Raw genomic sequence first — 27,943 nt, forward strand, 5'->3', positions numbered from 1 at the left:
TACCATATATATGCATGCCAACCAAATCTGTTATCAAATCCTTCAAGGTCCAAAATGTCTGTATTCTCGAGGAGCAGCCAATCTTTCAACCAGCAAAACGCTGCTGATTCATAGTAGAGTCTTAAGTCCGGCAGGGCAAAACCCCCTCTATCTTTCGCATCTGTTAATGTCTTAAATTTTATTCTTGGCTTTTTGCCCTGCCAAACAAATTTCGATATGTCTTTCTGCCACCTCTTGAAACAGTCCATCTTGTCTATTATTTGTAATGTCTGAAACAGAAATAACATTCTAGGCAATACATTCATTTTGATAACAGCAATTCTGCCTAACAAGGAAAGTTTCAGCCTTGACCATATGTCTAAATCTTTCTTAACTTCTGTCCAACATTTATCATAATTGTCTTTAAAAAGATTCACATTTTTCGATGTCAAATTCACCCCCAGGTACTTCACTTTTTTTGCTATCTCCAAACCTGTTTCATTCTGGAATGTCTCTTTTTCTTCATTTGTTAGGTTTTTTTCCAAAACTTTAGTTTTTTGTTTGTTCAGCTTAAATCCTGCAACTCGTCTAGCGAGTTTTTCGTCTTGCGAGGCATTCGTCTTGCGGGGCACCACTGTATTGTGTGCAGAGAGGCAGTTAAGGGTAACTGTGTCCAAAAGGAGGCCTTGTTCAAGCGATTGTCCCATAGTCCACCATGAAACGTGTTCATATGTGACCAGTTTTTACCTATTCTCTAGTGATGCTTTAGTACACATGAATAAGATTATGCATATTCATACTAGTGTGTGTTCATTCTGCTTCTTTGTCTAATGGTGAAATTATAAGCAAATGTAACAAACAAACAAAATCCATTTTGTAACACCGAGAACTTTACATGCAGCTGCTTGCCCCCTGCTCCCATTAATGAGATTTTTAACTGCCTGCAATTATTATACTTCATTTTGCATTGCTATTTTGTTGTATTTTACTATCATTTTATTGCTTTTTCTTTACCGCTGTTAGTTACCTTGAGCACCATTTGCTGGAAAGAAGGGGTACATATGCAACAATGAAATAACAAATAAATAATATTTGACAGCCAGCCAGAAGAATGATCAGTTCTCAAGGTGCTGCCAGCTGTAAAACTGAAATCATTCTCAATTCTTGCTTATCCCACCCAGTCCTTAGAACATTTCTCCTAGAGTCTGGACCTCTGCAGTTTTGAAAACCTAATTCCAATCTCTAAAATACCACCACCACCATATTTGTTGTTGTTGTTAAACACACCTTACTGTATTTCCTACATTTTTTTAAAAAAAAGAATGCAATGTATTCAATTGCAAATTAAAATATAATTCAATATATAAAAGGATGTAAACCCGCAATATCAGACATCAGTTCCCAAGCCAAGAAAATAACTCACTAGAAATATTAAACAAATGGGCAATTGCACACACCCATTCTCTGATGGTTAGTATGAATATTGTATCATGATATCAGAGTACACACTCACAGCTTATTTCAACTCGGATAAAGTCTTTCATCCCAAGATTTTCCAAGAAGACCCCGGACACAGCTGTCGTCTTGAAGAAGAAGGAAATGTCTGCACTGAATTCTGCGTGGAAGGTGGGGAACAGAAGGTAGGATGCCTCAGTGTTGAAAGAGGCTGCATTCCAGAACTGTCCTGCAAATAGCAACAACCTTCTCTATAGTTAACCGTAAGCAGATAGTGGACAAAAATGCAACAACAACAACAACCCGAAGGCGCATCCTTTTAGCTCATCATAAAAAGGCATAGCCTACAGAAATGAAGCCAGCTGTACTAAAGGGGAAAAAAACACAAAATACACAGAAAAATGAAAAGCCATGGATGATACCCAGTTTTGGGGGTCTACTTATATAACAGCCATTGTGCTGGCAGGAGCCTGTTCTTAGTGGAGCACAACAGCTGAAGGCATTGGGTCTCTTTCATTTTGCTGAAGATGCTACATGACTACTGTTATCATTATACACAGTGACAGGTATAACTTGGCACGCAATCACCTGCCACAATGTCAGCTCTCCAAGTTCTTGTCTTAATGTTATGTTGGATATCATCCAACGGATGCACAAGTAATATACTGTATATGCCACACACAAACTTCTACACAAACCCCAACTTTTTTTTAAAAAAAGTACTAACAAGAAGTTTCTTTTAAAATGGTCCAACACGTGCCTTTAAACAAGCCGGACAGTGGTATTATTTTTAAGAGTCTGGTTTTTTAAAGTGGAATTTATATTCAAAGGAATCACACATAGGTCTTGTGCAGCCAGGAAATGGATACTGAAAAGGGCTCGTACTCACTATCTCCATAGCAACGCAAAGGGCCAATTCTCCACACAGCTTCAGAATTAGGTCTATTTGTGTCGGTGACAACAATCTGGTTCACAGGCAAGTGTTCTTTGAAGGAAAGGAAGCCAGTATCATTGGTCCTGGATATATATATGTATATATAAAAAGGCATATGAATAAAAACTGAAATAGTTGTTTAATTATTACTTTGATTTCTAAAAGCATGTCCAGTGGATTTGAAGTGTATGTAGATAAAATGCATGTAATAGCTAATTAACACATGGATAAGCAGTTAAAATGTCTGACATCTGACATCTACTCACTTCTCCCTCCACCTCCATTTTTATTTTTATTTTTGCAAACAGTCTGATGAACCAGAGTAGAAATTGGATATGGGAATTCTGTATAAATGCCCCATTTTTGGTTCCCTGGAGATGTTTCAGGATCCCAAGCAAAACCACTGTAGATGACTCTAGCCTGTGTAAATGTAAGGGTAGAAGTACTCTTTAGTGGCTTGCTCCTATTAGCCATGGTGTCTCTGCAACAGCATAGAGGAATAGAAATCATAAAGCAAATGCAGTGCCAGCTCTCATGGTATTCCACCATGAAGTAATAAGCAACACATAACCTGAAACAACCATTGGCAGGGTTAGAATTCCAAACAGGTAGCTGAATCTGCAGTAACCAATTTGCAGCATGCAATATAATAAGGGGTCAATACATAAGGCTATTCCTTATCACAAAAGAGAACCAAGTAGCTCTTCCCCATTTGCCTGGAACAGGGTGCTATTTCAGCAACGATGGCACAAGTAATTGATGCTGCAGGCAGCAATCATTTAATGCATGTCTGATTGATGCACAGTCACACACAAGTTCATTGCTGTCAGCCTGGAAGTGGCCCGAAAATGGGGTGGAATGGGGCAAGGCTTATGCACACTCCACCAATACGCTCAGGGATCAGGAATGGAACTTTCGTGCAGAATGGTCGCCGCTTGTAGTTCAGTGGTGTTACACAATTGCTCTGTAACTCCACACCTTGAACTGTTGAAACCAATTTAATGTAAATTTCAAACACCTGCACCAGCTGAAACTCACAAATGGTTTTCAAACATCAGTGGCGTAGCGTGGGTTGTCAGCACCCGGAGCAAGGCAAGTAATTTGCACCCCCTAACCCGTGGATTTGCGCCCCCTAACCCTAACCCCCAGGTGTTGCGCCCGGTGCGCCCGGCCCCCCTGCACCCCCCACACTACGCCACTGTCAAACATTGCCAAAGAGGATCCATTTCAATCATAATTATGTGCGATGCCTTTCAGTGATGATTCTGTGTGATAACATATCCACATATAGTAAATGGCAACCCTTGTTGTAGGGTAGATGGCCAACTCATGTCCCACAATTCTGGCCTTTGAATTGTGCTTCCCCGTGCTGTATGGTAGAACTGGTGCTCAGAATTACTTGGTTCCAGCATCGAGCTAAATATTTGTATGCTGGAAAGCATCAGTGAACCTGTGCTGTGCACTCCAGATCGGGAAAAGGAAAATGCACATCCTTCTGTTGTTGTTTTTTTAATGACACAACATAAAATAAAGCTTCAACAAATGAATTGCTAAATATTTGACCACAACTCAGAAGGAGGGAGAGTGGAGCTTCTGTTTGAGTTTGCTACATTTGGGGGGAACAAGCTGGGGTTATCTACAATTTAAAAAATGGTGGAAAAGAAAACTTTCAAGAATTTTATTTTTTAAAACAACAAAACATCCAAAATGCCATCACCATCATGGCCTATGATATGAGTGGCAGGATACACACACACACACACACACACACACACACACACACACACTCCATAGCAATGAACACTCAATCTGGTATATGTATCACACTTTACCAAGTATGAAGAACACATATACCTGAAACAGAGGTGCAACCTTGAGTTAACATGTGAAGATCATGGTGAGGAAATGAGAAACAAACTGGAATTTATTATGCAATAAAATATTTATGTGAAAAGGCCCTTAGAGGACATTATACTCCTTAATGCTATCCCATATAATTTGATGTCAGCATGTTTCTCATCTGGCATTTAGATAAGATCTACAAAGTTTTAAACTGCACATGGCACTCTAATGAGAGTTCAACACCCATTCAACTATTTTAAGCACCTGGGAAGTCAGAAGAAAACAAAGTAGGTTGTTACAGTGCACATGAAATTTGTGTATGAATTAATCAGATGGAAGTCCCCCCTGCTAGGTTTGGGACAGACTAAGGAGCGGTGGAGGGGAAAGAGCCAAAATGACAGCAATGCAAGCAGATAGTTTTAGAAAGCAGAAACCTTTCTGCTATATTCTATGATATTTGCGTGTGTATCAAAGTCTTTATAACTCAAGGTAGCATACCTGCTGTTCCAGTCTCCTGTCGCTTACTGCCATAGACCTGCTTTGTTTCAGCAAGGTTAATGTATCATGTGCTTTCAGACAGCACCTTGTCCATGCACACCCAGAAGACATCCAAATGGTAAGGAAATTAACTAGTCTACTGGGCTGAACTCATTACATTTTTCAAATGCGACCTACTATTTCAGATTTGCATTAAGCAGCTGAATAAGCAACAACAGAGTTATTAAATGACAAGTAAGAAGTTGGGCAGCATCCTTACAGAACTATTTTTTTCCTTCTATGTTGATATTCAGAAAAGCTCGTTCTCTGTATTCCAGGTTCCTGCAGTATTATAAACTGGTCATGTCTCTAGATGTGATATTCACAGTCTCTCCCCTCCTGCCCAACAGATGGTAGGGTAGTGGTGTCATTAAATATAATTTCATCCCTTATGGTACCCCTATTGGTATATCTTCTTCTTTTGCATTAATGAAACCTCTAGTGGGTAGCTAGGCTCAGTGGCATAGATATTTAATGAAATTTGTGATAGATACAGTACACTTGGAAAATATGTACTATCAGCAGATGTCTGCAGCTATGTAAATGGGAAAGAAGCCAATAAAACAAATCCTGAAAGTTTGAGACTAGCACACTATAGATGATTAAAAATGCAATGGAAGATAGCTTAATGAGATTCTTCCATGCACCCTGTAGCCATGCAAGCTTCTGAAAGTTCAACAAGCATTATAGTAAACAGGATGCTATAGTTAATAATGGAATAACTGTGGTGTTAGAAGGTTAATAACATTAAGGTCAGGCTTATCTAGAAAGCTCAATAATCCCAAATGGTGGCTAGCATGTTATCCTCCATATGTTGGTTGACTTAAACTCCCATCAGCCCTGGCCAGCACAGATTATCAGAGTTGGAGTTCAGTCACATTGGTGATTCACAGGTTGCCCATTCGTATTCTAGCTCAAGACCCTCTTGTATCTGACAGAAGGGAACACAAAAACACTAAAAGGTCTATCAGTGCAGGTTGGTATAACAATGCAATTGCTGCTTATTTACTTTGTTACCCACCTTAGTGTCCTGATCAGAAACATCCCTACCAGTAGTGGAATGCATTCTAATAAAATAATAGTAATTCTGAACATCAATTCTATCATACTAGGGAAGCACAATTCAAAGGACACATGAGCCTGGGCTCTCACTTGATTTCCAGAGTGACAAGGGGTCCTTTGCAAACATATGGCCAAACAAGATATGTTAGTAACTGAGTGATTGTTTTGTGCAATTAAATTTCAGATGCTGGAGCTCCTGAAGTAGCTGAGTGGGAGGGCATCTGCCTTGCATGCAGAAGGTCCCATGTTCCATCCCTGGCATCCCTCCAGATAGGACTAGAAGTGAGCCTATCTGAGACTCCAGAGAGAAATTGTCATTGTAGACCATACTGAGTTAGATGAACCAATGAATGGTCGGAATCAGGGCTTGGCCATACTTCCATTTGTCGCACCACTCTTCCCCGGGAAAACTCAATCTTTACCACTGAATCAGAGCAAACCTCAACCAGCTTTTCTCCGGATTGGTGTCTGCTCTGATTTAGCGCTACATGGTGGGTTTTCTGGAGGGAAGTGGCAGGGGGAAATGAAAAGCCGCTCAGACCCATGCCTAGAAAGGATGGGACAAGTGGAAATTCACTCAGACCCGTGCTTTCTAGGCACAGAACACGCACCCATCTGGATGATCCCTCTGTATAACACCACTTCCTGTGTACATCTCTTCCTAGACCAGAACCATGTTGTAGGGGAGGGAGCTTTAACATTTTGCCTCCACTACATTTCTGATCTAGATCTCTCTCCCCTGTGCACCTACTGCTGCTTATCTGCACAGGAGAGAAGCTTGTATTGGTGCCAACAGTGGGTATGCTTTGAGAGTCTGCTGTCTTACAAGGCTGGCTTCACATGTATATGCATGCCTCAAAATCTCTGAGACACCACAGGGATTCCTGTGATGCACTTTCCATCTAGGAGAACTCTTGCTGATTTCTGTCTCAAGCAATGTTAAAGAAAGGGAAAAGGTGAACCAGTCTTGTTCACTGCTCATCTTTGGATATCCATTTATGATTACTCTCTGTTTCCTGTTTCTAAACCAGTCACTGATCCATAAGAGGACCTCTCCTCTTAATCCATGTATGCTAAGTTTACTCAGGAGCCTTTGGTGAGGTACATTGTCAAAAGCTTTTTGAAAGTTTAAGTACACAATGTCAATTGGATCACCTCTATCAGTATGCTGGTTGACACTCTCAAAAGAGTCTAATAGGGTAGTGAGAGAAGATATGCCTTTGTACAAGTCATTCTGCTTCAGGAAGACTTGTTAATTAAACTTTTAACCATGCTTTCCACCACTGCAACACTGAGCTCATTCCCTTATAAAGGAAGGAATCCTGCCAGGGTGGCTTGAGGAATTCAGTTTCTGTGCATTCTGATGCATATTGACCTGATAAACACCTCCCAGACTAATGTGCAGTTCAAACTGTAATTATCTCTTGGATTTTGTAAGCAAATGTGTACATTGGAATAAAATATATTTAAAAACGCATACATGGGGATATATTCTTGTGCAGATTTTTTAATAAAATATTTCAGGCTAATGTGAAAGCCAGATAGAATAGACATATGCAAAACTGACACTGATTGATATAGATGGCAAATTATACCAGTGCAGCATAAATCTGTGGTGAACTAAAAAGGGAGGGATATTGCAGAAATAGACAATGAACAAAGCACCACAGTCAAAATTATCTGTGATATAGAATGGCTTCTATAGTAGAAGAAAGGGATAGATGTAGCTATTCTATATATCACAAATAATTTTAACTGTGGGTTGTTTTTTTATTCATTTTCCAGTTCTACAAAATCTATTTCCCCCCAACTTTACCATTTTCTTACTGCATTATAATTTTTCTGTAATATAGGTCAGGTGTCAAAACTGAAGAATTTTTATTCTTCAAAGTGTAACAATTTGAAGATGGGAGAGTTCCTACATGTTATGTGCTGTTTTTCAGCTTTCTTCCCTTCCAAAAATTCCAAACCAAATACTGTATAAATTATTTAACTGAAGGTAATGTGCAGAAACTTATACTTTGTGGAACTGCTTTGCTCAAGAGAATTATATATTTACTGCAGACAGGTGCACGAAACCAGAAATGAGAATGCATTCATACAGTATATACACAAGGGTCATTCCCACGCATGGAGCTTTTCATTCATTTCAGTGAAGGAGACCAATCTGCATTTCAGGCAGAAGAGCTGGCAAACCCAAAGGTATATACTTTCCCAAGAAGATGTTGGTGTTCAGGTCTTGGCTTGCCTCTGGGGGTAGAAATTCTACATAGTTTGGAAATGCCCATCAATGCAAGAATGCTGTATATGCCTTTGTAGTCCTAGTTTGATGCAAGAGTGGTAAAAAAAAAAAAAAAAAAGTGCTCTTGGTCAACCTTCTGGAAATTAACTGATATAGAGCTGGATGCAGACTAAAAAAATACTGTACTGAAACCTTAGGCCATACAACTCTCTCTGAAGGTCTTCTGGGTTAGTACCAGCACTGCAATTTCAAAGCAATCACAATGGAGACCCAAAAATGGGAAGCTCAGAATCCACCCTTTTTTATTGCTACTAAACTTGCACAACCCTTTTCATAAGTCTACGCATTAATTTATTCACTTCTGTTTTATTGGTGTAGGGCAAATCTCCATAGTTACCATTCGTCCTTATCTGCATCACAGTTACAGAAGTATCTCAGATCCAGGCAGCTTTCCTCCAGTCCACATGCACAGCGCTGGGCTCCAGGAGGAGACCCTCCCCAGTAAGGGTGTTTCTCATTGGCTCGACCAACCCACCAAACAAATGGCATTCCATCTGGGGAAACAAAAAGAGCAGAACTGCCATAAGAAATCTGTAGTCAGAGAAATCTGAATCGAGAAAAGATGTAAGAAGTTCTTGTTCTTGCTACAGCTGGGATGGAATATCATTCTGCATCTGATTTAAAATAAACATTGGAAATCTGAAGGTCAGCATATTGAATCCAATGTTTCAAATTTACATATTCAGCCATACCTAACATGTTTTTGTATATCCTGATCTTAACTAAGAGAGTGGTGATTTCAAAGCATCCCATGTTTTAAAATATATTTAAATGAATGATATCACAAACTACAGTGGAACCTTGGGTTATGTACTGTCATCCTTACGAATGCTTCGGGTAACGAGATCCGCTAACCCGGAAGTAAATGCCCCTTTGTTGCGACCTTTGCCCCGGGATGCAAGCGGAAGTTGTGCACCGGCGGCGCGGCAGCAGCGGGAGGCCCCATTTGCAAAAGTGCACCTCATGTTAAGAATGGTTTCGGCTTAAGAACGGACCTCTGGAACGAATTAAGTTCGTAACTGGAGGTACCAATGTATTCTCTAAAATGGGAAAGTTACTTGTTGTATCGCAGAGGTGTATAAAACCATTTAGTTCCCAGAACAATTTGAGGAAGTGCCAAAAACAGGCATGGCAAACGTGGTGCTCTACAGGTGTGGTCGGACTCCAACTCCCATCAGCCCCAGCCAACATGTCCAATGGCCAGGTTGGAGGTACCATGTTGGCTAAACTCTGGTCTACAGGAGATGCAAATATTTGTAAGGGTAGAGTTTCTAATCAAACACTGCATTTTTAGAATCCTATATGAAAAAAGAATAACTGCACATTCATTATGCACATTTACAGCCAGCCATGGGTGGCATCTAAAAAAATAAAGTTGTTGTTATTAGTAGTAGTAGTGTAAAGTTCCGCCAGACTTCCTTAACTATGCTGACAACTGATGGAAGTGGGTAGAAGGAAAGTATGAAAGTAACTGCAGGACTTCATTTGAGCCAAGTATTTTGGTAAGGCTAAGTTTCAGTGTTGACTATGGCCAATTCTAAATTGTGTAGGGAGCCTATGTTAGTACAACTGGCTCCCTGCCTCAGATGTTTGCTCTCCAATGTGTGGGGCTGCCATGGACAGTGATATGACAAACAGATCAGAGCTAGAGGCTCCGTCCCTCATTGAGTGAGCAGTATAAATATTACCAGATCTACTTGTGTATCTATGCACACATCTATACAATGTGTTGTGTTAAACACATGTTCACAGAGCTCCTAATTTGTGGATCTTTATCTGAAATATTTTGCACACCAGACACTATTGCAATGGTCATGAATACTATTAGAATAATAGAACTGTAAAGTTGGAAAGGACCCCAAGGGTCATTTAGTCCAACCCCATGCAATACAGGGATCTCCTTTCTTGAAACACCTGTATTACATTTTGGAGACATTTAGCAATGGCCAATAAATACCAATATAAACTTGCTTGATTTTAACTTGACTACCATAGAATAAAAAATGGCTTCTACAGCTTACGCTGCCAACACATGAATATAAAATAATACAATCAGTGCTTTTTCCCCTAAAAAAATGTTTAGGGGTACTCTCATTTTCCTACTCATATTGAAATATGGTCCCTTGATGAGGCCAAACTTAGATTTACAAAATGCTTAGGGGTATGCGTACCCCTGTGTCCCCCCAGAAAAAAAATATCACTGAATACAATTATTAGTTGTACATTACACAGCCCCATGTTGCCTTGAGTATGCACAGTTCCTAGAAGAGATATAGACATAGGCAGAGATATACCTTATACAGAGTTTTGAGACAAACTTTGCAGAATGAAAATAAGACTAAATAAATCAGGAAAGTTCATATGTAAATAGCTGGAGTTTGGGCCTTGGGGGACTGTAGGTGAGTAAGATCCATGAAATAAAAAAGGCAGAAAGAAACCCAAAGCCGTTGAATGAAAATTTTCCAAAGATTAACATTTCGAAATAGAACTTTCTGATCTCTACTCCTTAACTCATTTATCAGCTATAAATGCAGCTAGGTATTGATACATGACAAATAAAAGAACTGACATGCAAAAATGGTTTGAATTTTATGCAGGCTAGCTTCTTGTCTATTGAAAATGTTAGCAAGAGCTAATTGCATTATATGTATTCATAACAACATTTTTAAAATAATAATAAAAAACATGAAACATGAAACGAGGTTAATTACTAATTGCAGTGGACTAATTAAGAGAAGCTTCAGCAAACCGCTCAGTCAGGTTTGCAATGCCCACTGCTTTCCCACAGATCCTATTGCTTTCAAATTTCAGTATTGCAAACAGTGAAACAAAGAGAGAAGAATGATTATCAGGTCATCACAAATTAGGAAACAAGGGCTTTGCCTAATGCCCAATGGTACTCATTATAAAAACAGAAAAGACGACAGTATGAATTCCCCTAGCATATATCTTTCAGTTTTGCATTTTTCGAACTTGTGAATACAAGTTGGAATATTAATGTGTATTACTGTCAACACATTCTTTTAAAATTATTGTTGCATACAATTACAGCAGAGAGAGAGAGAGATGATGGTATGCAAGTGGATGGCAAACTATGATACCTTCCTATCCCTTTCTATGCTGGAAACCAATCATCCAGCTAGCAGGGGTGCGCATCAGAGTAAGAAGAATCCTGGAGCAAAATGGGAAACCTCAGAGGTATTTTGGGCTTGCCAGAGGCAAAGTGGAATCTCTATGAGATGGTAAAATTCAAAGGGAGGAACCCTGAAGTGTTCCATGGCACCTCATCAATCCAGACATACACAGGCACATGCACACATACAAAATGCTGCAGAAAAGCAGTTGCTGAAAGTGAATGTATTGTGTTTAAACTTACTATAACACCAGAATAGAATAATGAGGGAAGGGAGAGAAGACGCCAGTGTGGGGAAAAGGTATAGAGGGAGAGGTCCTTTGTGACAGATCAGTACATTGTGAAACCAAAGACAATTTTACTGACTAGTGCTCTCCAATCCCAGTGCTTTCAGGAAGGGAATAGCTTTGCAAGAGCAAATTTTATGTCTCTAAGTTTATGGATGATGTCAGGATGAGAATGAAGAAGGTTGAGAGGAAGAGTTCCTCTGTGACTAATCAGAAGGAATTGTTTTACTCAAAAAAACAAACCCATTACTTCTTCTCACCACAAAATCATCTTTAAATGAAAATAATAATAATAATATTAATAATAATAATAATAAAATTATTTTTCCCCAGCCACTCTGTGCAGCTCCCAACAGAATATTAAAAACACGATAAAACATCAAACATTAAAAACTTCCCTAAACAGGGCTGCCTTCAGATGTCTTCTAAAAGTCAGATAGTTGCTTATTTCCTTGACATCTGATGGGAGGGCGTACCACTGGGCAGGGCCACTACCAAGAAGGCCCTCTGCCTGGTTCCCTGTAACCTTACTTACTTACCAGAAGGTCCTCGGAGCTGGACCTCAGTGTCCGGGCTGAACAATGGGGGTGGAGACGCCCGCACAAATGACCCAGGACCAATTCATCTGCAGTCTGGCAGGTTTCTTACTCAAGGACACTTTTCTCAGGCATATTGCTTACAGAACACTTGGGGAGATGAAGGAATTTCCATCCTAAAACTGTGATGGCTGCCCCTGTGGGACAAGTACTGCAAATATTCTTCTGGAAATTGGAGGAGCCATGCCTCAGAAGGGACAAATTTTAACCAATCCTGCCCCATATTAAAAAGTTATAGATTCTGTTCTTTTTTAAAGCAAACCAACTTTAACGACAGCCAGCACAAAAGCCTCTGGACCTATTTGGCAAGTTTTATTCACTTTGAAAAGGCTTCTATACCTGCAAATTCCATCCACTTCTGTCAAAAAATCCCCAAATAGCTATAGCCATGTTTAAATTTCCCAGTAGGAAAAGGGTGGAGGGAAGAAAGAGGACTCAGACCCTTGAGACAAACCCTGTATTAGGGTTTAAGCCAAACATTGTGGTTGGGGCACACTCCTAATTTATACCTACTAGTGCTACCTAGTCTTGGAACCAATTGATATTCTACAAGATGAGTCTTTCTTTTCCTTGAAGGGCTAATGGGGGGGGGGGAGTGCACCAGATCCTGCCCAATCAACTGTTTGCTATGCCTTTTATAGAAATTGCAGGAACATCCAAGTGTATTTAGGATTAGCAATCTAATTTAACTGACAATTTAAACAGACACGACAGAAGTTATCTGCCTAATTAAAAATGTGCTAATTCGGGGGAAGACAATATTTAGCTTTAAAATACAACTTTGTGTGGCTATTAGGAAATAATGGTGAACATTAATCAAAGTCAAGCTGCATATTATTGCCTCTTGGATAGGATCATTAAACTAGAGCATAATCATATGATAAACAGCCATCGCTGGGGTATTAAGAATGAACAGTTTTATAACGTCTTCTCTGTGTTTGACTATATCTATTTTATTGTACTAAACCAACCAAAAGATATATGAAAGTCTTTGATAGTAGTAGACTTGCCAAAGCTTGAGTCATTTAAAACCAGGCTAAACAGAGAACTTGCTAATACACTGGAGGGAACTATCTGACAAAGGATAGGGAATAGACTTCTATGGTCTAATGTATCTTTTTAAGTATCTCTTGTAGCATCTGATTCTGCCACTAAGAAATGAAATAGTAACTCACTTGAACTGCAATAAAGAGAGGAATGAGGGTCATAGAGACCCTCATATAGGTTCAACAAAGAACTTTAACACATGCTTTAGAAGGATTTAATTATGCTATTCCTTGAGTGTATTTGCTTAACATGCTGTTCAGAAGCAATATAATTATACTGTTGTGTTTTTGTTGCTCCACAGTGTGCCCTCATATATGCTTACCACAGACACCTTAAGTGGACCAAAATAAAAACAAAACTTCCAGCAAAAAGGGTCTGTTCTAAGGCACTGGCTCTCAATGGCAAAAGATACAACACACGTGCCACCTACCTTTTGTGTAGACCTTAGTAAAGCATGATTCAATTTATTTTGCACAAGATGGCTACCCAACATATATGTATTTACTTTTACATGCTTGGAATTTGCCAATGCTGTGTGTAGACCTAACAAGTTTCAAATTCAAATTCTTAGAACAGTTATAACACAATTAACATCTTGAAGATTTCTCCTCAAAGATGGCATTTTCAAGGATCCACAATCCCTTCATTGTTAAACAAAAAAAAAAAGTGGCATGTGAACTCATAGGAAAAAGGTATAAACCTTTGAGATATTAGGGAAATTTCCTTTAGTCAAGAGAAGAATAAATAATTTTCCTAGCTGACTCATTTTAAAAGTGTATTACTTATGCTTTATACATTATTGCTGGGGTAGCCCAATATGCTCCAGATCAGGCATAGGCAAACTTGGCCCTCCAGATGTTTTGGGACTACAACTCCCATCATCCCTAGCTAACAGGACCAGTGGTCAGGGGTGATGGGAGTTGTAGTCCCCAAAAAATTGGGCCAAGTTTGCCTATGCCTGCTCCAAATGTTGTTGCATTCCAATTCCCATCAGCCTCATCCAGCATAATTAATGGTCAGGGATGATGGACTCTGCAGCATACGCACACGTGCGCGCGCACACACGACAACCTCTGCACCACACCCTCAGGCCCATGCAGTAGGGTTGTGTGCTGGATTCAGCCAAAGCCTGAGTTTTGCACCAAAGTCAGCTGATTTGGGGGAACCTGGGCATCAGTTGACTTGGGTTAAGATAGCCCCAGTTCATCACAGGATGGCACAAAGTGATGCAGGGCTGTCAGGGCATAGGAAGCAGAGGCCAGAATGGGCAAAAATAAGGAGAAACCATGAAAAAGAGGGACCTCCAAGGCTACCATGCCTTCATGGAACAAGGCAAGGGTGAGGATGAGTGGATACCTTTCCTGCTCAACCTCTACTTCTTCCTGTCAAGCCTCTCCTTGTCTCCTCCACCTGAACCACAACCACACAGGGAGGCCACTTGTGAAGGAGCAGCATCACCCAGGATATAACCCCTTTTGGTACATGAAAGGATTCAGTCCTGCACAGCATCAGTTGCTATTCAGAAGGAAGAAGCACTCTGCAGGATCAGACCTGCCTGCTCTTGGTCAGGAGTGGGGGAGAAGGAGATGCAGCACAACCATAAATAATACTCGTATTTGTCTTACTCCCTCATTCTCAATTTTAAAGCACAGGGTTGAATTTGAAAGAAACAAATCTCCTTCTCTTCACTGAAAGTTCTAAGATATTTCTTTCTTCACGAAGAGCATATTAAGTTCTGCAAGCCACCCATGGTCTCGCACAGCAGGAATTTAACTTTACGTGTCTATGAATAAAAAACCACTTGTGGCAAAGCACTGCAGCTTGATTCAATGTTCATGTTATTTTCTATAACATATTTATTTTGTCCAAAATAGCAGATGGAAACCGATTGCACCGATAAGCACATTAAGAGTTGTATCTCTCTCTCCCCCCCCCCCAATTCCCATTCTATAAGACAGAGAATTCACTCATAATAGACACATTAGGGTTTTTATATCAGGCGCAGCAAAGAGAGAACTGGGCTCAGAAAAAAGAAAGTGAAGGGGATGGGAAGAAAAGAAAGCTGATACAAAAAGCAGAACAGCTATGGAGAATTTGTTTCAACAAATGCTGTTCCACACAAGCTCTGTAGTCATCAACCCCACCTCATCCAATACAGTTTGATAGAAGATACATAACTGTCAACCCCTGACCTCTTTATTTAATTCCTGCACATGAGGAAAGATGTATGGCTGCTGCAGCAAGAATAAAGCTGCCCTAGATCTATCTTTCTTCTCTGTAACATTTAGTAACTGAAAAGCTGTATGTGATATTGTCAGACTTCTGAGTTTTCCTATTTCTATAAATACTAGTCACTGAAGTGGTGTAAGAAGCCGGAAATTTGGATTGCAATGACACTGTCATGTTTTTACTTGCTAGATGGTGTGCGGGAGAATGGGGGGGGGGGAGATGCTATTTTTGTCACTATTCCTGACACATTTTTGATAAGCATTTATTTTTCATTTATGTATACCCTACCTGACAAAATAGAAGAGTACAGAAAAATAAGAAAATTGCAAGCCAGCTTGCAAAGTCACATTCTGCATTCATCTATTAGACTAACAGAATCCCTAACATGGCAATCTTGTACATATCCTCTCAGGGGTAAAATCCATTGAGTTCAATGGAGATTATTCTCAAGTAAATGGTATAGTGGGACTGCAGCCTCAAAGACCAAAGATTTACATTTCCAGAAAAGCAACAGCTGTGGAAGGAATGACATGCAATCCTCCTATCATTGACTAAGGTAGTCCAGTTCATCTTGCCTGTTGTCAATGATGGATAGCTAGCCAAGTGTCATCTTTCCAGCCAAACTTTGAAATTTGGTGTGCTAGCACTGAAGTCCTTGGGATTGTTGGTATACCAACAGCTATAGAAAACATATTTTGAGAAAATATTGTTGAGCTGTATAGCTTGGCTGCATAATGACAATATTTAAGAATGGTGTGTTACCTTAACTAGTACTGTGATAATGCCATCTTATATTTAGTATATATAATTAGGCTATATGCATTTTTGATTAACCTCTTGATGTCACAATTTATAATTATTGGGCATAGAACCCAAAATTTGCCTTGTGTTTGTACCTGTGCTTTTTTTTTGGGGGGGGGATGATATGGATGGAATTCAATGCAGTGTTAATGGGGTATGCATGTAAGGACTGAGGTCCTCTCCTACAATAAGACTTTCCCTTTCTCCTCCCTTTGTGCACCCCAAAACCTGCTCAGGAGGCTCATCCAGCCCTCCAGAGCAAATTTATAGGGTATAGCAAGGTATAGGGGGAGAAGAGGTGAGAAAGCCCCATTGCATGAGCAGACCTTGTTCTGTGCATGCAACAACTTAGCTGAATCCTACCCCACACATTCTTGAGTTGGTTTGTGCTCTTTCTGCTTTGAACTGCAACTAGTATTCCAACCAACAGAGTAGAAAACCAGCTCTGCTGTCCCCATTCTCTATAATGGGAAATCTAATCAACAAAGTAGGTGAAATTTTCAGAGCACAAGAGTCTCCCTGATTGTATTACCGGTAAATCTACCAAATTGCAAGAAAATGGGGCCAGTAGCTTTTTGTCAGGGAAGTAAAAGAGATTCACTTTCCTCCATAATCTCTTGAGGGAGCAGATGTGTCCCCTGCTTTCATAAACTCATAGAACTGTAGAGCTGGATCAGACCCTGAGGGTCATCTAGTCCAACCCCCTGCAATGCAGGAATCCCAACTAAAGCATCCATGACAGATGGCCCTCCAACCTCGGCTTAGAAACCTCCAAGGAAGGAGAGCCCTCTACCTTTCAAGGGAGTCCGTTCTACTATCAAACAGCAATTACCATCATAAAGTTCTGCTTGATGTTTAGTCAGAATCTCCTTTCTTGTAACTTGAATATATAGGTTTGGGTCTTATCCTTCAGAGCAGGAGAAAGCAAACGAGCTCCATCTTCCATGCGACAGCCCTTTAGATAGTTGAAGATGTCTATTGGTTCCTCTTTTCCAGGCTAAACATACCCAACTCCCTCAGATGTTTCTCATAAGGCTGTTCTGGGCCCTCATACCTTCCAAGTGTCCCACTTTAAGTGGGGCACCCTGGATTGACATGAGCCACCCCAGCTTTTGATCCCAATACCAGATGTCCCATTTTGGCTTCTGTGGTCTGGTCACGCCAAAGCGCAGGACCAAAAGCTGCACTTTTTTGGTTCTGCGCTGTGGGTGTGAGTCCGTTGGCTCACACCAGAGCACAGGACCAAAAAATGAAAGGAAAAATTACTTTGACCTGCACTTTGCTACTCTTTTTCCTCATGGCACTTTCAGAAGTATTTCTGCTATGCTGGCGAACAAGGAGGAGGCTACATTTGTTGGTGCAGAATCTCCTAATGCCACTTAGTCAGCCTCCCCGTGGACACAGTACTCCTGGTGGGGTCTGACCAAGGCAGACTAGAGCAGTACTATTACTTCCCTTGATCGGGACACTATAGTTCTGCTGATGCAGCTTAGAATAGCACTAGCTTTTTTTTTTATTGCCGTATCACTGTTGACTCGTGTTAAACGAAGACCCCTGGATCCTTTTCCCATGTACTACTTGCCAGCCAAGTGTCCCCCATCTCATATTTGTGCAGCTGGTTCCATTTTCTTGAATGTAGAACTTGAATTTCATTTTGTTAGTTTGGGCCCAGTTCTCCAATCTGTCTTCAGATGCTGTCTTCAGCGGCGTTAGCTACCCCTTCCAATTTAGCGTCATCTGCAAATTTGAGGAGCATCCTCTCAATTCTTTCATCCAAGTTGTTTACAAAGATCTTCAACAGGAAGGGGCCCAGGAAAGAAACCTGCAGCATTCCACTTGCAACTTTTTTCCCCCAGGATGATGAGGAACCATTAGTGAGCACCCTCTTTGGTTTCAGTTAGTCAACCAGGTACAAATCCACCTAACAGTAACCTCACCCAGCCCACATTTTACCAGCATCTCTGCAAAAATGACTTACCTTAAAATAATGAAGAGGTGGCCAGTTGGTATATATTTTTGTTTGTAAGATTTTGTTTTTTTAAAAAATAAAATAAAAAACTTTGCAGCTTCCCATCATCTTTTCTTCTACTGAGCTTGTTTTCATCCTCTGATAGGCCTTATAAGAATCCAGCAGGTTCCCAATAGGTCTAACATCATGAAGCTGTCTAGAATGCTGCCTGCTGAGTTCTGAAGATCTCTGGTGTTTCATTTTGTTAACGCAGAGAAATGCAGGATTTTTTGTAAAAAAAAAACCACACACAAACAAAGCTTTTAAGTTTAAAAACTATCCTCCACTGCTGTGTTTAACAAAAACAAAAATCCAGAGCTTTTCACTGCTTTGCCAGCAACATTTGAAGCAGCCTAATTTAAGCCAATGGACTTAGATCACAAGAAAACAGAGAGCTATTCCATTCAGAAACATATATAGACAACAGGTCAACAGAGTTACACATGACTTTGTGGGTGGGATATTGACATCACACTTTGACAAAGGAGGGTACCATGATCAATTCGCCTTGCTATTCAACCTACACACTGAGCCAATGCTCACTACCATTTATAGTATGAATATAAATCTGGCATAGCTCACATGGAATTACTTTGAATTTAGGTAGCAAGAACATAATTTTGTAGCTAGCTTTCAATGTTATACAGTTAGAAATAAACAGGAACTCTATATTTTTAGCAGAACTCTATATTTTAGTAGCTATATTCAGAATATTTGTCAAGGTTGCTTTGAAAGATTCTCCAGAGATTCAGCCAGCAGCCCAGTGAAGGAAATTTGAGAGAAACTGAATCTAGCATTAAGTTCCCTGGCTCTTTGATAATTGGGCACCATAACACAGGCAGAAACCTAAGAACTCTCAATCAATTGGTACAAGTAAATTAAAGGTGTTTTTCACTGATGCAGAAAATTAACACATTGTGAATCCCCTGCTACAGTATATAAGGGACATGTAAAAATGAGCTTCTTTTGACATGAATAGTCTTAATGGCAAGGCTAGGAAGGTTGCTGAGGCTGCTGTTCATTGACTAAATGAACAAATGGTCTGATTCAGTATAAGGCAATATTAGCAGATCACTAGGCACCCCCTGCATGTTTTAACACAGCTGCTTCTCACAGTAAGCAGTAACAGGTCATACGGGAAAGGATGGATGCTTGGAGAGATGGTGCCCCAGAAAACTCAAGCAGTGGTGTAGTGGAACTGGAATTGGAATGCAACACAATTCCCCCCCCCCCCGATAGATTTGCTGTGCTATACAAAGTTTTCAGGAGTTGGAAAAACAACCCCTCATCAACATCAGTAAGCTGTTGGCACTGTTTTAAGAAACTGTCAGACACCTTAGCACTGAAAAATAACAGAACACTTTGAACTGCATGAAGAATAGAAGGGTCACTGATTCTTTTCTGCAGGCTCCATTAAGATAAAAACCACAGTGAAATTCAACATGCAGTGGTTTGCTGTGACTGAAGAATGAGAGGGCATTTATTCCCTACTCAAAACAAACATAACTGCTCCAACATGGATTGGAATATCTAAAGCATTGGCTATGCTTAGAACTGTCAAGCCCTCAAAAGCTGTGTTAAGGTAAGTGGCTACTAAATATCTACTTTCTGGATTCTTTTAAAGAGCTCTTTGCAACTATACAAAAGTGTATATTGACTCCTCAATGAGTATCTTCCATTTTGTTCCATTTTGTACATTTTGGTGACCAAGATGGACATAAACCTGGTCCCACAGATGGAGACTGACTTACCTTTAAAACAAAAACAAAAAAACCCCTTCTCTTTCATATTATTTGTGTCCTGCAACATATTGACTTAGACATGACTTTTGGAGGGATAGCCAATGCCTCCAGGGGTTGTTGGGTTCCAGCTCCCATCTGCCCCAACCTGCATGGCCAGTGATCAGAAATGATGGGAAAGCGCTATCTTCCAATAACATCCATACTAGCTACACTGAGGTTCTCCTTAGGATATTTTTCACATTGTTGATATTTACAGTCCAAACTGCACATCCCTCTGCCCCAAACCATCTATCTTTTCACATATCATGCCTCCTATGGGAATGCCACTGTCTAACATTAAATATTTAAAGTTAGACAGACTTCTTCCCTGCCCACACTATTGCTCCCCACTCTTCAATTTACCCAGATGATGATTGGACCCCACTGTAACTTAATTCCTTCACCTGCAACCTAGTGACTTCATTTCATAATACCAATATCTCTTGAATGGTCCAACCTCTTTGGAATCTTAAGGCGAAACTCTACCACAAACCACAGTGGTCTACTGTGTATAAGGAAGTATCTCAAGTAACCTTGTCCTGAGCTGTATATTTACTCTGTGCTAGGAGTAATGACTGGTTTACACTACAAATGGGATAGATAATCACATTTAAACAAAGGATATATACAATTGGCAGTGGATGAGCGATCACAATTTGCTCAATACCCCCTGAAGTGCAGAAACAGGCTTATTATGCTTCTACTAGGTCTATCTGAAGACTCTGCTTCATAGGCCTCAGTTACCCAAAAGAATAAATGTGGATTAAGTCAACACGCATGCAGATATTTAGCCTTTTGCTGAAATGTTTTCTTGCTAGGCTAGCAATCTTTGTACTATGGAGCCAGCAGTGCTCTAATGCACAAAGAAAAGAGAGGTACATTATTTCATTGCCATTCCTGGAAAAAGAGCTAGGAGTCAAATCCATTTTCTAATGTGCAATCCATTTGGAAAATTGGTCTAAATGTACATTACCGTTGTGCATTTCCTTGTAGTATGCTGGTTGAATTTAATAAATACCCTTTGTCCATGGGATTGAGACCAAGCAGTGATTCAAAACAATGATTCCATCCCCCTAAACAACCATTGCTAGAGGGAGCTCCACTGACTATAAAAATATATCCCTGCAATCCATGTTGTGAGGGCTGGAGTTAAAATGTCTGTTCTCCCACACAGTAGCAAATAGGTGCATTAGAGAAAGAACCACTCTTCTGTACTCATGTTCTTCAGGTCCTTCCCCTTTTCGCTCACCTTGTGTTGATATGAGCTGACCATTATTTCTATCTTGGCCGTTATATATCATAAGGGTAGGAGAAGAAAGCAAGGCTACTTTGTTTCCTGTTTGATATCTACTTAAGGAACACGAACTCTTCCCACCCACTTACTTGACCTTCAAAGTTATATATAACTTTGCTCCACCTATGCATTCTGATAGCATGGAACATTCTGGGGAACCTTTTTCCTCCGTTCTTTATAAATAAATCCACCAGTATTCCCTAAATTTTGTACCGACCGATCTTGCTCAGAACAATAAACCACCCCAAATGAAATGCCAGCATCAACAATGGAGAAGGGACTTATTTACCCTTGTTTTCGTCCCAACAAAGGAATTGTGTCCCACACTTGGTGAGTCACCAAAAGTGTTAATACCTCTCATTAAACTTCTTTATAGTCTAATGTGTTAAAATACATTAAAGAGCAACTGTAAATAAATAATTGCTGATTCAACACAGCTGTCAGCCTCTGAGTAATTCCAGCGCTGGAAAAGTTACAATTAATGTCAGTAGTTAATGTTCTAAGTGGTGGAAAGGGGAATCATGCTGCAATAAACAAATGCAGTCAATTACAACTTAAGGGCATATACAAACCACTGCACCATCACGACTCAGCTGTCCTACTCACAACCTGCAATTATGTCTCTGTTGGTCAAAGCAGCGGGGATGTCATTTGTCATCCCAGGGTGTGCTCAAGGGCTGCAAGATTGTGCAGTTTGGAAAAATGCAGCTGTAGCAGAACATATGTATAGGCAGCACCATGAAATGAACTGGCTATAAGCCAGCATGCTAGGGTAAAAAAAAATGCCAAGAGAATAGAAATGAGAAAATTCATAGAATACTATACCCAGCAGACTCTTGGCAATACATCCTGACCAATTTTAAAGGTCAACATGACAATAACCCATCTTCTTTATGGAGCATCTTAATCAGTTTTGAAATGTTTTTCTTACCTAGTGAATAATGAATTTTCTAGCACTCATCTCTTCTACTTAATATATGTTACTGGTCTTCGCATCCCAGCTTTAAAAGAGGCCATAACCATGTGCCGTATGGATCCATCCCAATACATGGAAAGAAATTGGAGTTCATATGTGCCTGCTCAGTACTAGAGAGAATCCAGTTTCACTTCTTTTCTTCTTTTTTGACACATTCTATGTAAAAGGGTTATCACATTTTCAATGTTTGCACAATTATTAATTCCAGCTTTTGGCTCTGCATAAATCATCCAACATGTGGGGTTTTTTAACTCATTTTCTTCCAAAACCTCATTCCCCCACATAGCAAATTCAGCTCCACTTCATGTGGCATTCACCATTATCCACCAAAAAAGAAGCATTTTTGGATTAAAAATAGGAGGAAGAGCTAATGATTTGGTTGGATATTCAATTAAGAAAGCAATCCCCCATGTATATTTACTCAGAAGTGACGATGGAGGATCTTCCTTTTTAAAGTAAACAAACCAAATTTGCATGCCTCAAGCTAATACATGGATAAGAACATAATCATTCCTTGGGTTTTGCACTTCTCCGAATTTTGCAATACAGTTTTCAGCAAAAACCAAAAACTGTCAAAAGTATCAACGTGCATATTGCTAAGTACAGGTAGGGTGCAAGGATGTGGTAAAAACAAGGAGTCAGCACTATACAGGCAGTTTCTGCATCTTCAAGGCTTCCCTGATAAGAGGGCCAAGAGGCCTTAAGTACACAGCTTTGCATTTAGGCAGAATACATCAATGACTCTCAAACAGCTGGTCCACTTAACAGTCCCATGTAAAACATCTGCTTATATTCATGCATACAAATGAGACTGTCAGCTGGAAAGCCTCTGTGGACTGCTTCGGACAGTACATTTTTGTACTCAAAACTTGTTTACACAAACAGAATTACATTTCAGTGGGTACAAAGCTGTGACTTCTGCCGCTCATCTTGTACTGGGAAATTGTGTTGACTTCATCCAATTCTCTCCTACAACCTGGGTCCCCATGGTTACCTTCAAGTTTTTACTATGTGCTCTGATAGTGACACCAGTAGAAGAAAGACTTGGGTTGCCCTGTGCCCTGTTAGATACACAATTCACCCACACCTTCTCAAATTCAGCTGAACTTTCCTTTTACAGCCAATAGAACAGGTAAGCTCAAACTCCACAAAATGTCAGCTCCTTAAATACAGACACTTAAATAAAGGCATCTGATGGATTAGCCACTGTCTCGTAAGACATCTAAAAAAATGCTGCCCAGAGAGATTTCCTTTGGCCGTCACACCTTATTACAAAGTCAAAGGAAGAAAGCTAAGGTTACTGTTGTCTCTCTGAAGATGCAATATGCTGAAAAAGCTTGTTATTCCCTAGACTTGCAGCTTTACTCTAGTTTTAATACACAGTTAAGGTCATCACATGTCAAGCCAGCTTGGCCTTTTGTAGCAATTTTTTACCTTTCATTTGAAACAGCCTTAGGCTCCTTTTTCTAACCAATATAGCCCAAAGATTTGTTTATTTCTTTTTTAAAAGGTAGCATGTCAGTCCAGGCAAAAAGCTGTCTGCCAAAACAAAACAAACATGTGCTATGTTCTAGGCTGTTCTTTAAAAACACACATAGATCTTATTTGAACTTTATATAGCCTCACTTTTTGGTGGGGGGGGGGGAATACATGCAGCTTGCAAGCTTGCAGAGGCTTCACTGACAGTGATATCAACATACCATCTGTTTGCTACCTCTTCCTTTCTTTCATAGAGGTTTTATAGGTCAGTCATAAGGAAGGATTTATGGCAATGGTTTGCGACCATTCTTCAGACAGTCAAGCAACATTTCCCTAGGGATCAAACACCTAAATATTTCCAAATATTCACAACTACCAATTTAATGACTAATGGGTGATAGATAATACCTTAGCAATACCTAATTCCTCACCAGCCTAACATTGTCCACACTTTTAATCAGACTATCTTTGCTTTCTTTCCTTGCTTCCAGAGAAAATATCACTTTCTTTTGCTTTACTTAATCTGAATGCTAGTAAGGCAATGTAAAAACAAAGCAAAAGCTAAATCTAAGAATGCATTTTATCTTTGCAAATGCCAGTGTGAATTGACCTGATGCACAGCTCCAAAATTAATATGCAGTTCAAAACTTTGTTATCTGCTGGCTTTCAGAGTTCCCAATTGTTCTAATGCAGTTTTCAGTTCAAAATCCATATCAAAGTGGTTTTAAAAATGTGTATCATTGGGTCCCTCAGTAAAACAAAGAACAACTGTGTTGTCCCCCAAAACTGACTGAGCCAGGGAGCCTCAGCCCAGTATACCTGAAGGAGCGTCTCAACCCCATATTTCAGCCCAGACACTGAGGTGCACCTCCGAGGGCCTTCTGGTGGTTCCCTCACTGAGAGAAGTGAGGTTACAGGGAACCAGGCAGAGGGCCTTCTTGGTAGTGGCACCCGCCCTCCCATCAGATGTCAAGGAAATAAACAACTATCTGACGTTTAGAAGACATCTGAAGGCAGTCCTGTTTAGGGAAGTTTTTAATAACTGATGTTTTAATGTATTTTTAATCTTTTGTTGGAAGCCGCCCAAACTGGCTGGGGAAACCCAGCCAGATGGGCAGGGTATAAATAATAAATTATTATTATTTTATATGAATCAACTGGCCTACTTCAGCCTAGCGCCACTTAAGATTGTCCGCTAAGATGGCAGGATATACTTACTCTCCTGGGAGTAAGTCCTATTAATCTAAATGTGTTTTACTTACAAATAAACATGTGCATGAGAATTGGAAAATTGGCTATTGAACAATAAACCACCTGGTCATTTTCAGCCCACTCTCAGTTTAACATATTTAATGATGATGATTGATGATGAAGATGATGATGATGATTTGTATCCCAGCCACTCTGGGTGGCTTCCAGCAGAATAACACACACACACACACACACACACCAAAACATCAAACATTATTCAGAATGTTGTTATATGTTTCTGAATGAATTCCAGTTTCTCAAATTTTTGAAAGTCAAATCCAAGTGACTTATGTTTGTCCAGCTGGGAGGCAGGTAATGTCTAAATGCGTTATGAGTATGATGATGATTTAAAAAAAGTAAAGCAATTATTTCTGATGTCTTGGGAAGAATGCATTCAATGGCATTGCTCAAATGGGAATTTATCTTTTGTTTCCTTTGAACGAAGAGCATAAAACTATGGTTTCATGGTTGCTTTAATGGAGAGCAAGACAATGGCTGGAAGGAGGATAAAACCAGCATGTTGTCCTTTTGTATTAAACTGGTAGAAAAGAGTGTAAAACATTTTAATATGGCTTTGAATGTACAAATGTCATTTTTGTCACCTAACTAGTGTTGCAGTTAAGGGGCCATAATTGTCCTTTGGCTATTATCTTAAATACATGAGGAATGAATTTGAATGTTTTCACCACATTATATCCGGGACATTTTTTATAGCTAATTTCTGGGTCTGTGAATTATTCATAATACATTTCAAACTGGCTCTCTTGGATAACGTAATTGACCTTGTCTGTATGAAGCACCAAGTGCCTTGCTCTGGGATAATTAAATCTGTGATGTGGTCCATTATTTAATGAAAATGTCTTTTCATTAGCTTAGGTGATATATTATTGCTTAAGCTGGTCACCTAACTCTGCAATTAGGACCTGCACATTCTCACAATTTTGCAAAGAGCTATGTACATTCAGTTCAGCAACAACTTTGTGCTAAGCAGCTTGTGAAAGACCTTCTGTACAGTATAAACACCAAAAGTCTGCAGCCAAATTAAACTGCAATGCAATAACAGCTTAGAACTATATAGCTATCTTCTGCATTGCAGGGGGTTGGACACAGAAGACCCTTGGGGTACCTGGAATCCAGATTCTTCTGTTTTATTTATTTTAAAACATTTATTTCCCAGTTCAGTAAAGTTTTATGGAACTAGCCAAAGGCATTTATTTTCTGCTATATATTTCAAGAATCTCTAAGTAAAAAAAATAAACAAAATATATTGATAAAACATGAAAACAAAACGAGTTGAACAGCAATTTAGAAACACACAGAATCATATAAAAATGCAGATATCTTTTTAAGTCTTATCCAATCAGTGTATATGCTAAAATGTCCAACAAAGGAGTAAGGATGCCAGCTTTCCCAGTAGACAAACCACCCAAGGGAAATAATTTGTGCTTAGTCCTATAGCTGACTCTTATTTATTTGCATTTGCCTATTGCATTATAATGTAAGTTCTCAGCACATCACTCGTGTCTTTTCTTCCCAGTTTTGTAACAGGTGCTAGACTTATGCAGCCTGCTATACCTGGACTCTAGCATAAGTCCCCACTCAGGCTAAAAGAATCCCCACCCCCTGGATAAGACCACTACTCAGTGGCGTAGCGTGGGTTGTTTGCACCCCCTAACCCGTGGATTTGCGCCCCCTAACCCTAACCCCCAGATGTTGCGCCCGGTGCGGCCGGCCCCCCCTGCACCCCCCACGCTATGCCACTGCCACTACTTGGGACAAAAACATTCTTCCACTTGATCTATCTTTATTACACTTAATAGTGTTTGTTTCTTTTAGACTTTGGACTTAAAACTGTTATACTTAGCATTCATATACTTGGCAATTATATATTTATATTGTTTATATATTATTTATGAACATGCTAATAGTAGGGGGAAGTGGGACAGATTGATGCAGAAAAATTCAATCTCATATTTTATGTAACAAAAAAGAGTAAAAAAATATTGCTTTACACATGGCATAACTAATCAATATTATAATAGCAATCAAAAGAACCATTGTGGTTAGAAGATAATGAGAATATAATGACTTGAGTAAAAAATGGGTTTTGTATCACTCTGCCCCACCTACAAGACACTTTGATACATTGGATGGGGCACTTTGATACAAAGTGTAAATTTTATGAGAATGGTAACTATTTACAAAAAATTAATGGAAAAAAACAGTTTTTAATGTGAGAGATCATAAACAGCCTTACAATTTGTTACTTAAAATCTAAATAACGTATCAAAACTAACAGTATTCCACACATATCATAGACTTTATGGCAGGTTTTCTTAACAAAACATCAAAACATATTAATCTTTCCTCAAACGCATATCCATTTAAGGAAAAACTTTGGAAAAACTTTAAAAAGTATAAGAACCCCCATTAGGTAGTTAAAAATAGTAATTTAAACAAAATGCTTAGAAGAAATAAAACAATTACTTAACGTTTAGCTTCTATTGCACATTATAGCCACTGAAGTCAATAGAAAAAGTATAAAGAGATGATGTTCAAGATGTGCCCTTTGAGAAATTTGGTTTTGGTAACTGCAAAACAACATCCTTGAAATCAACACTTGCCTTATGTTCCCAGTCCTGGGGAACACAATCCTGGAAAGAGAAACACACAAGATCCTGCTTTTCCCCCTGAGATATGGCACTTGATAATCAGTCGTATTATATTTAGAAATGACTTAGGCCACGTAGTAAACAACAGTTTTTTCTTTTCAAATTTAATGAGTAGGAAATCTCCAACATTTATATTCTCAGGATTGGGAACATCAAAATGTATATCCTCATCTTCTGGATCAGATGCAACTACAAAATCTTTGTCATATCAATGTGTCTTGGTGTATCAAAGTGCCCCAACGGACATTTTCAAAAAACTAACACTTATTAATAAAACC

At 39.5% G+C, this 27,943-nt stretch overlaps 1 protein-coding gene across 2 annotated transcripts in view; it reads right to left on the bottom strand.

Annotated features, from left to right (window-relative positions):
• CNTNAP5 (contactin associated protein family member 5) overlaps positions 1-27,943 on the bottom strand; it is a 294,516-nt gene that overhangs the window by 44,557 nt on the left and 222,016 nt on the right. For both annotated transcript variants that reach the window (XM_028742744.2, XM_028742734.2), the window contains 3 exons: positions 8,449-8,605; positions 2,324-2,451; positions 1,493-1,663 (listed from right to left, as the gene is read on the bottom strand). In XM_028742744.2, coding sequence (XP_028598577.2) covers positions 1,493-1,663; positions 2,324-2,451; positions 8,449-8,605 — 456 coding nt within the window. The remainder of the gene's footprint in view (positions 1-1,492; positions 1,664-2,323; positions 2,452-8,448; positions 8,606-27,943) is intronic.

Source organism: Podarcis muralis, chromosome 1, assembly GCF_964188315.1.
Source record: "Podarcis muralis chromosome 1, rPodMur119.hap1.1, whole genome shotgun sequence".
NCBI classification, from domain to species: Eukaryota; Metazoa; Chordata; class Lepidosauria; order Squamata; family Lacertidae; genus Podarcis; species Podarcis muralis.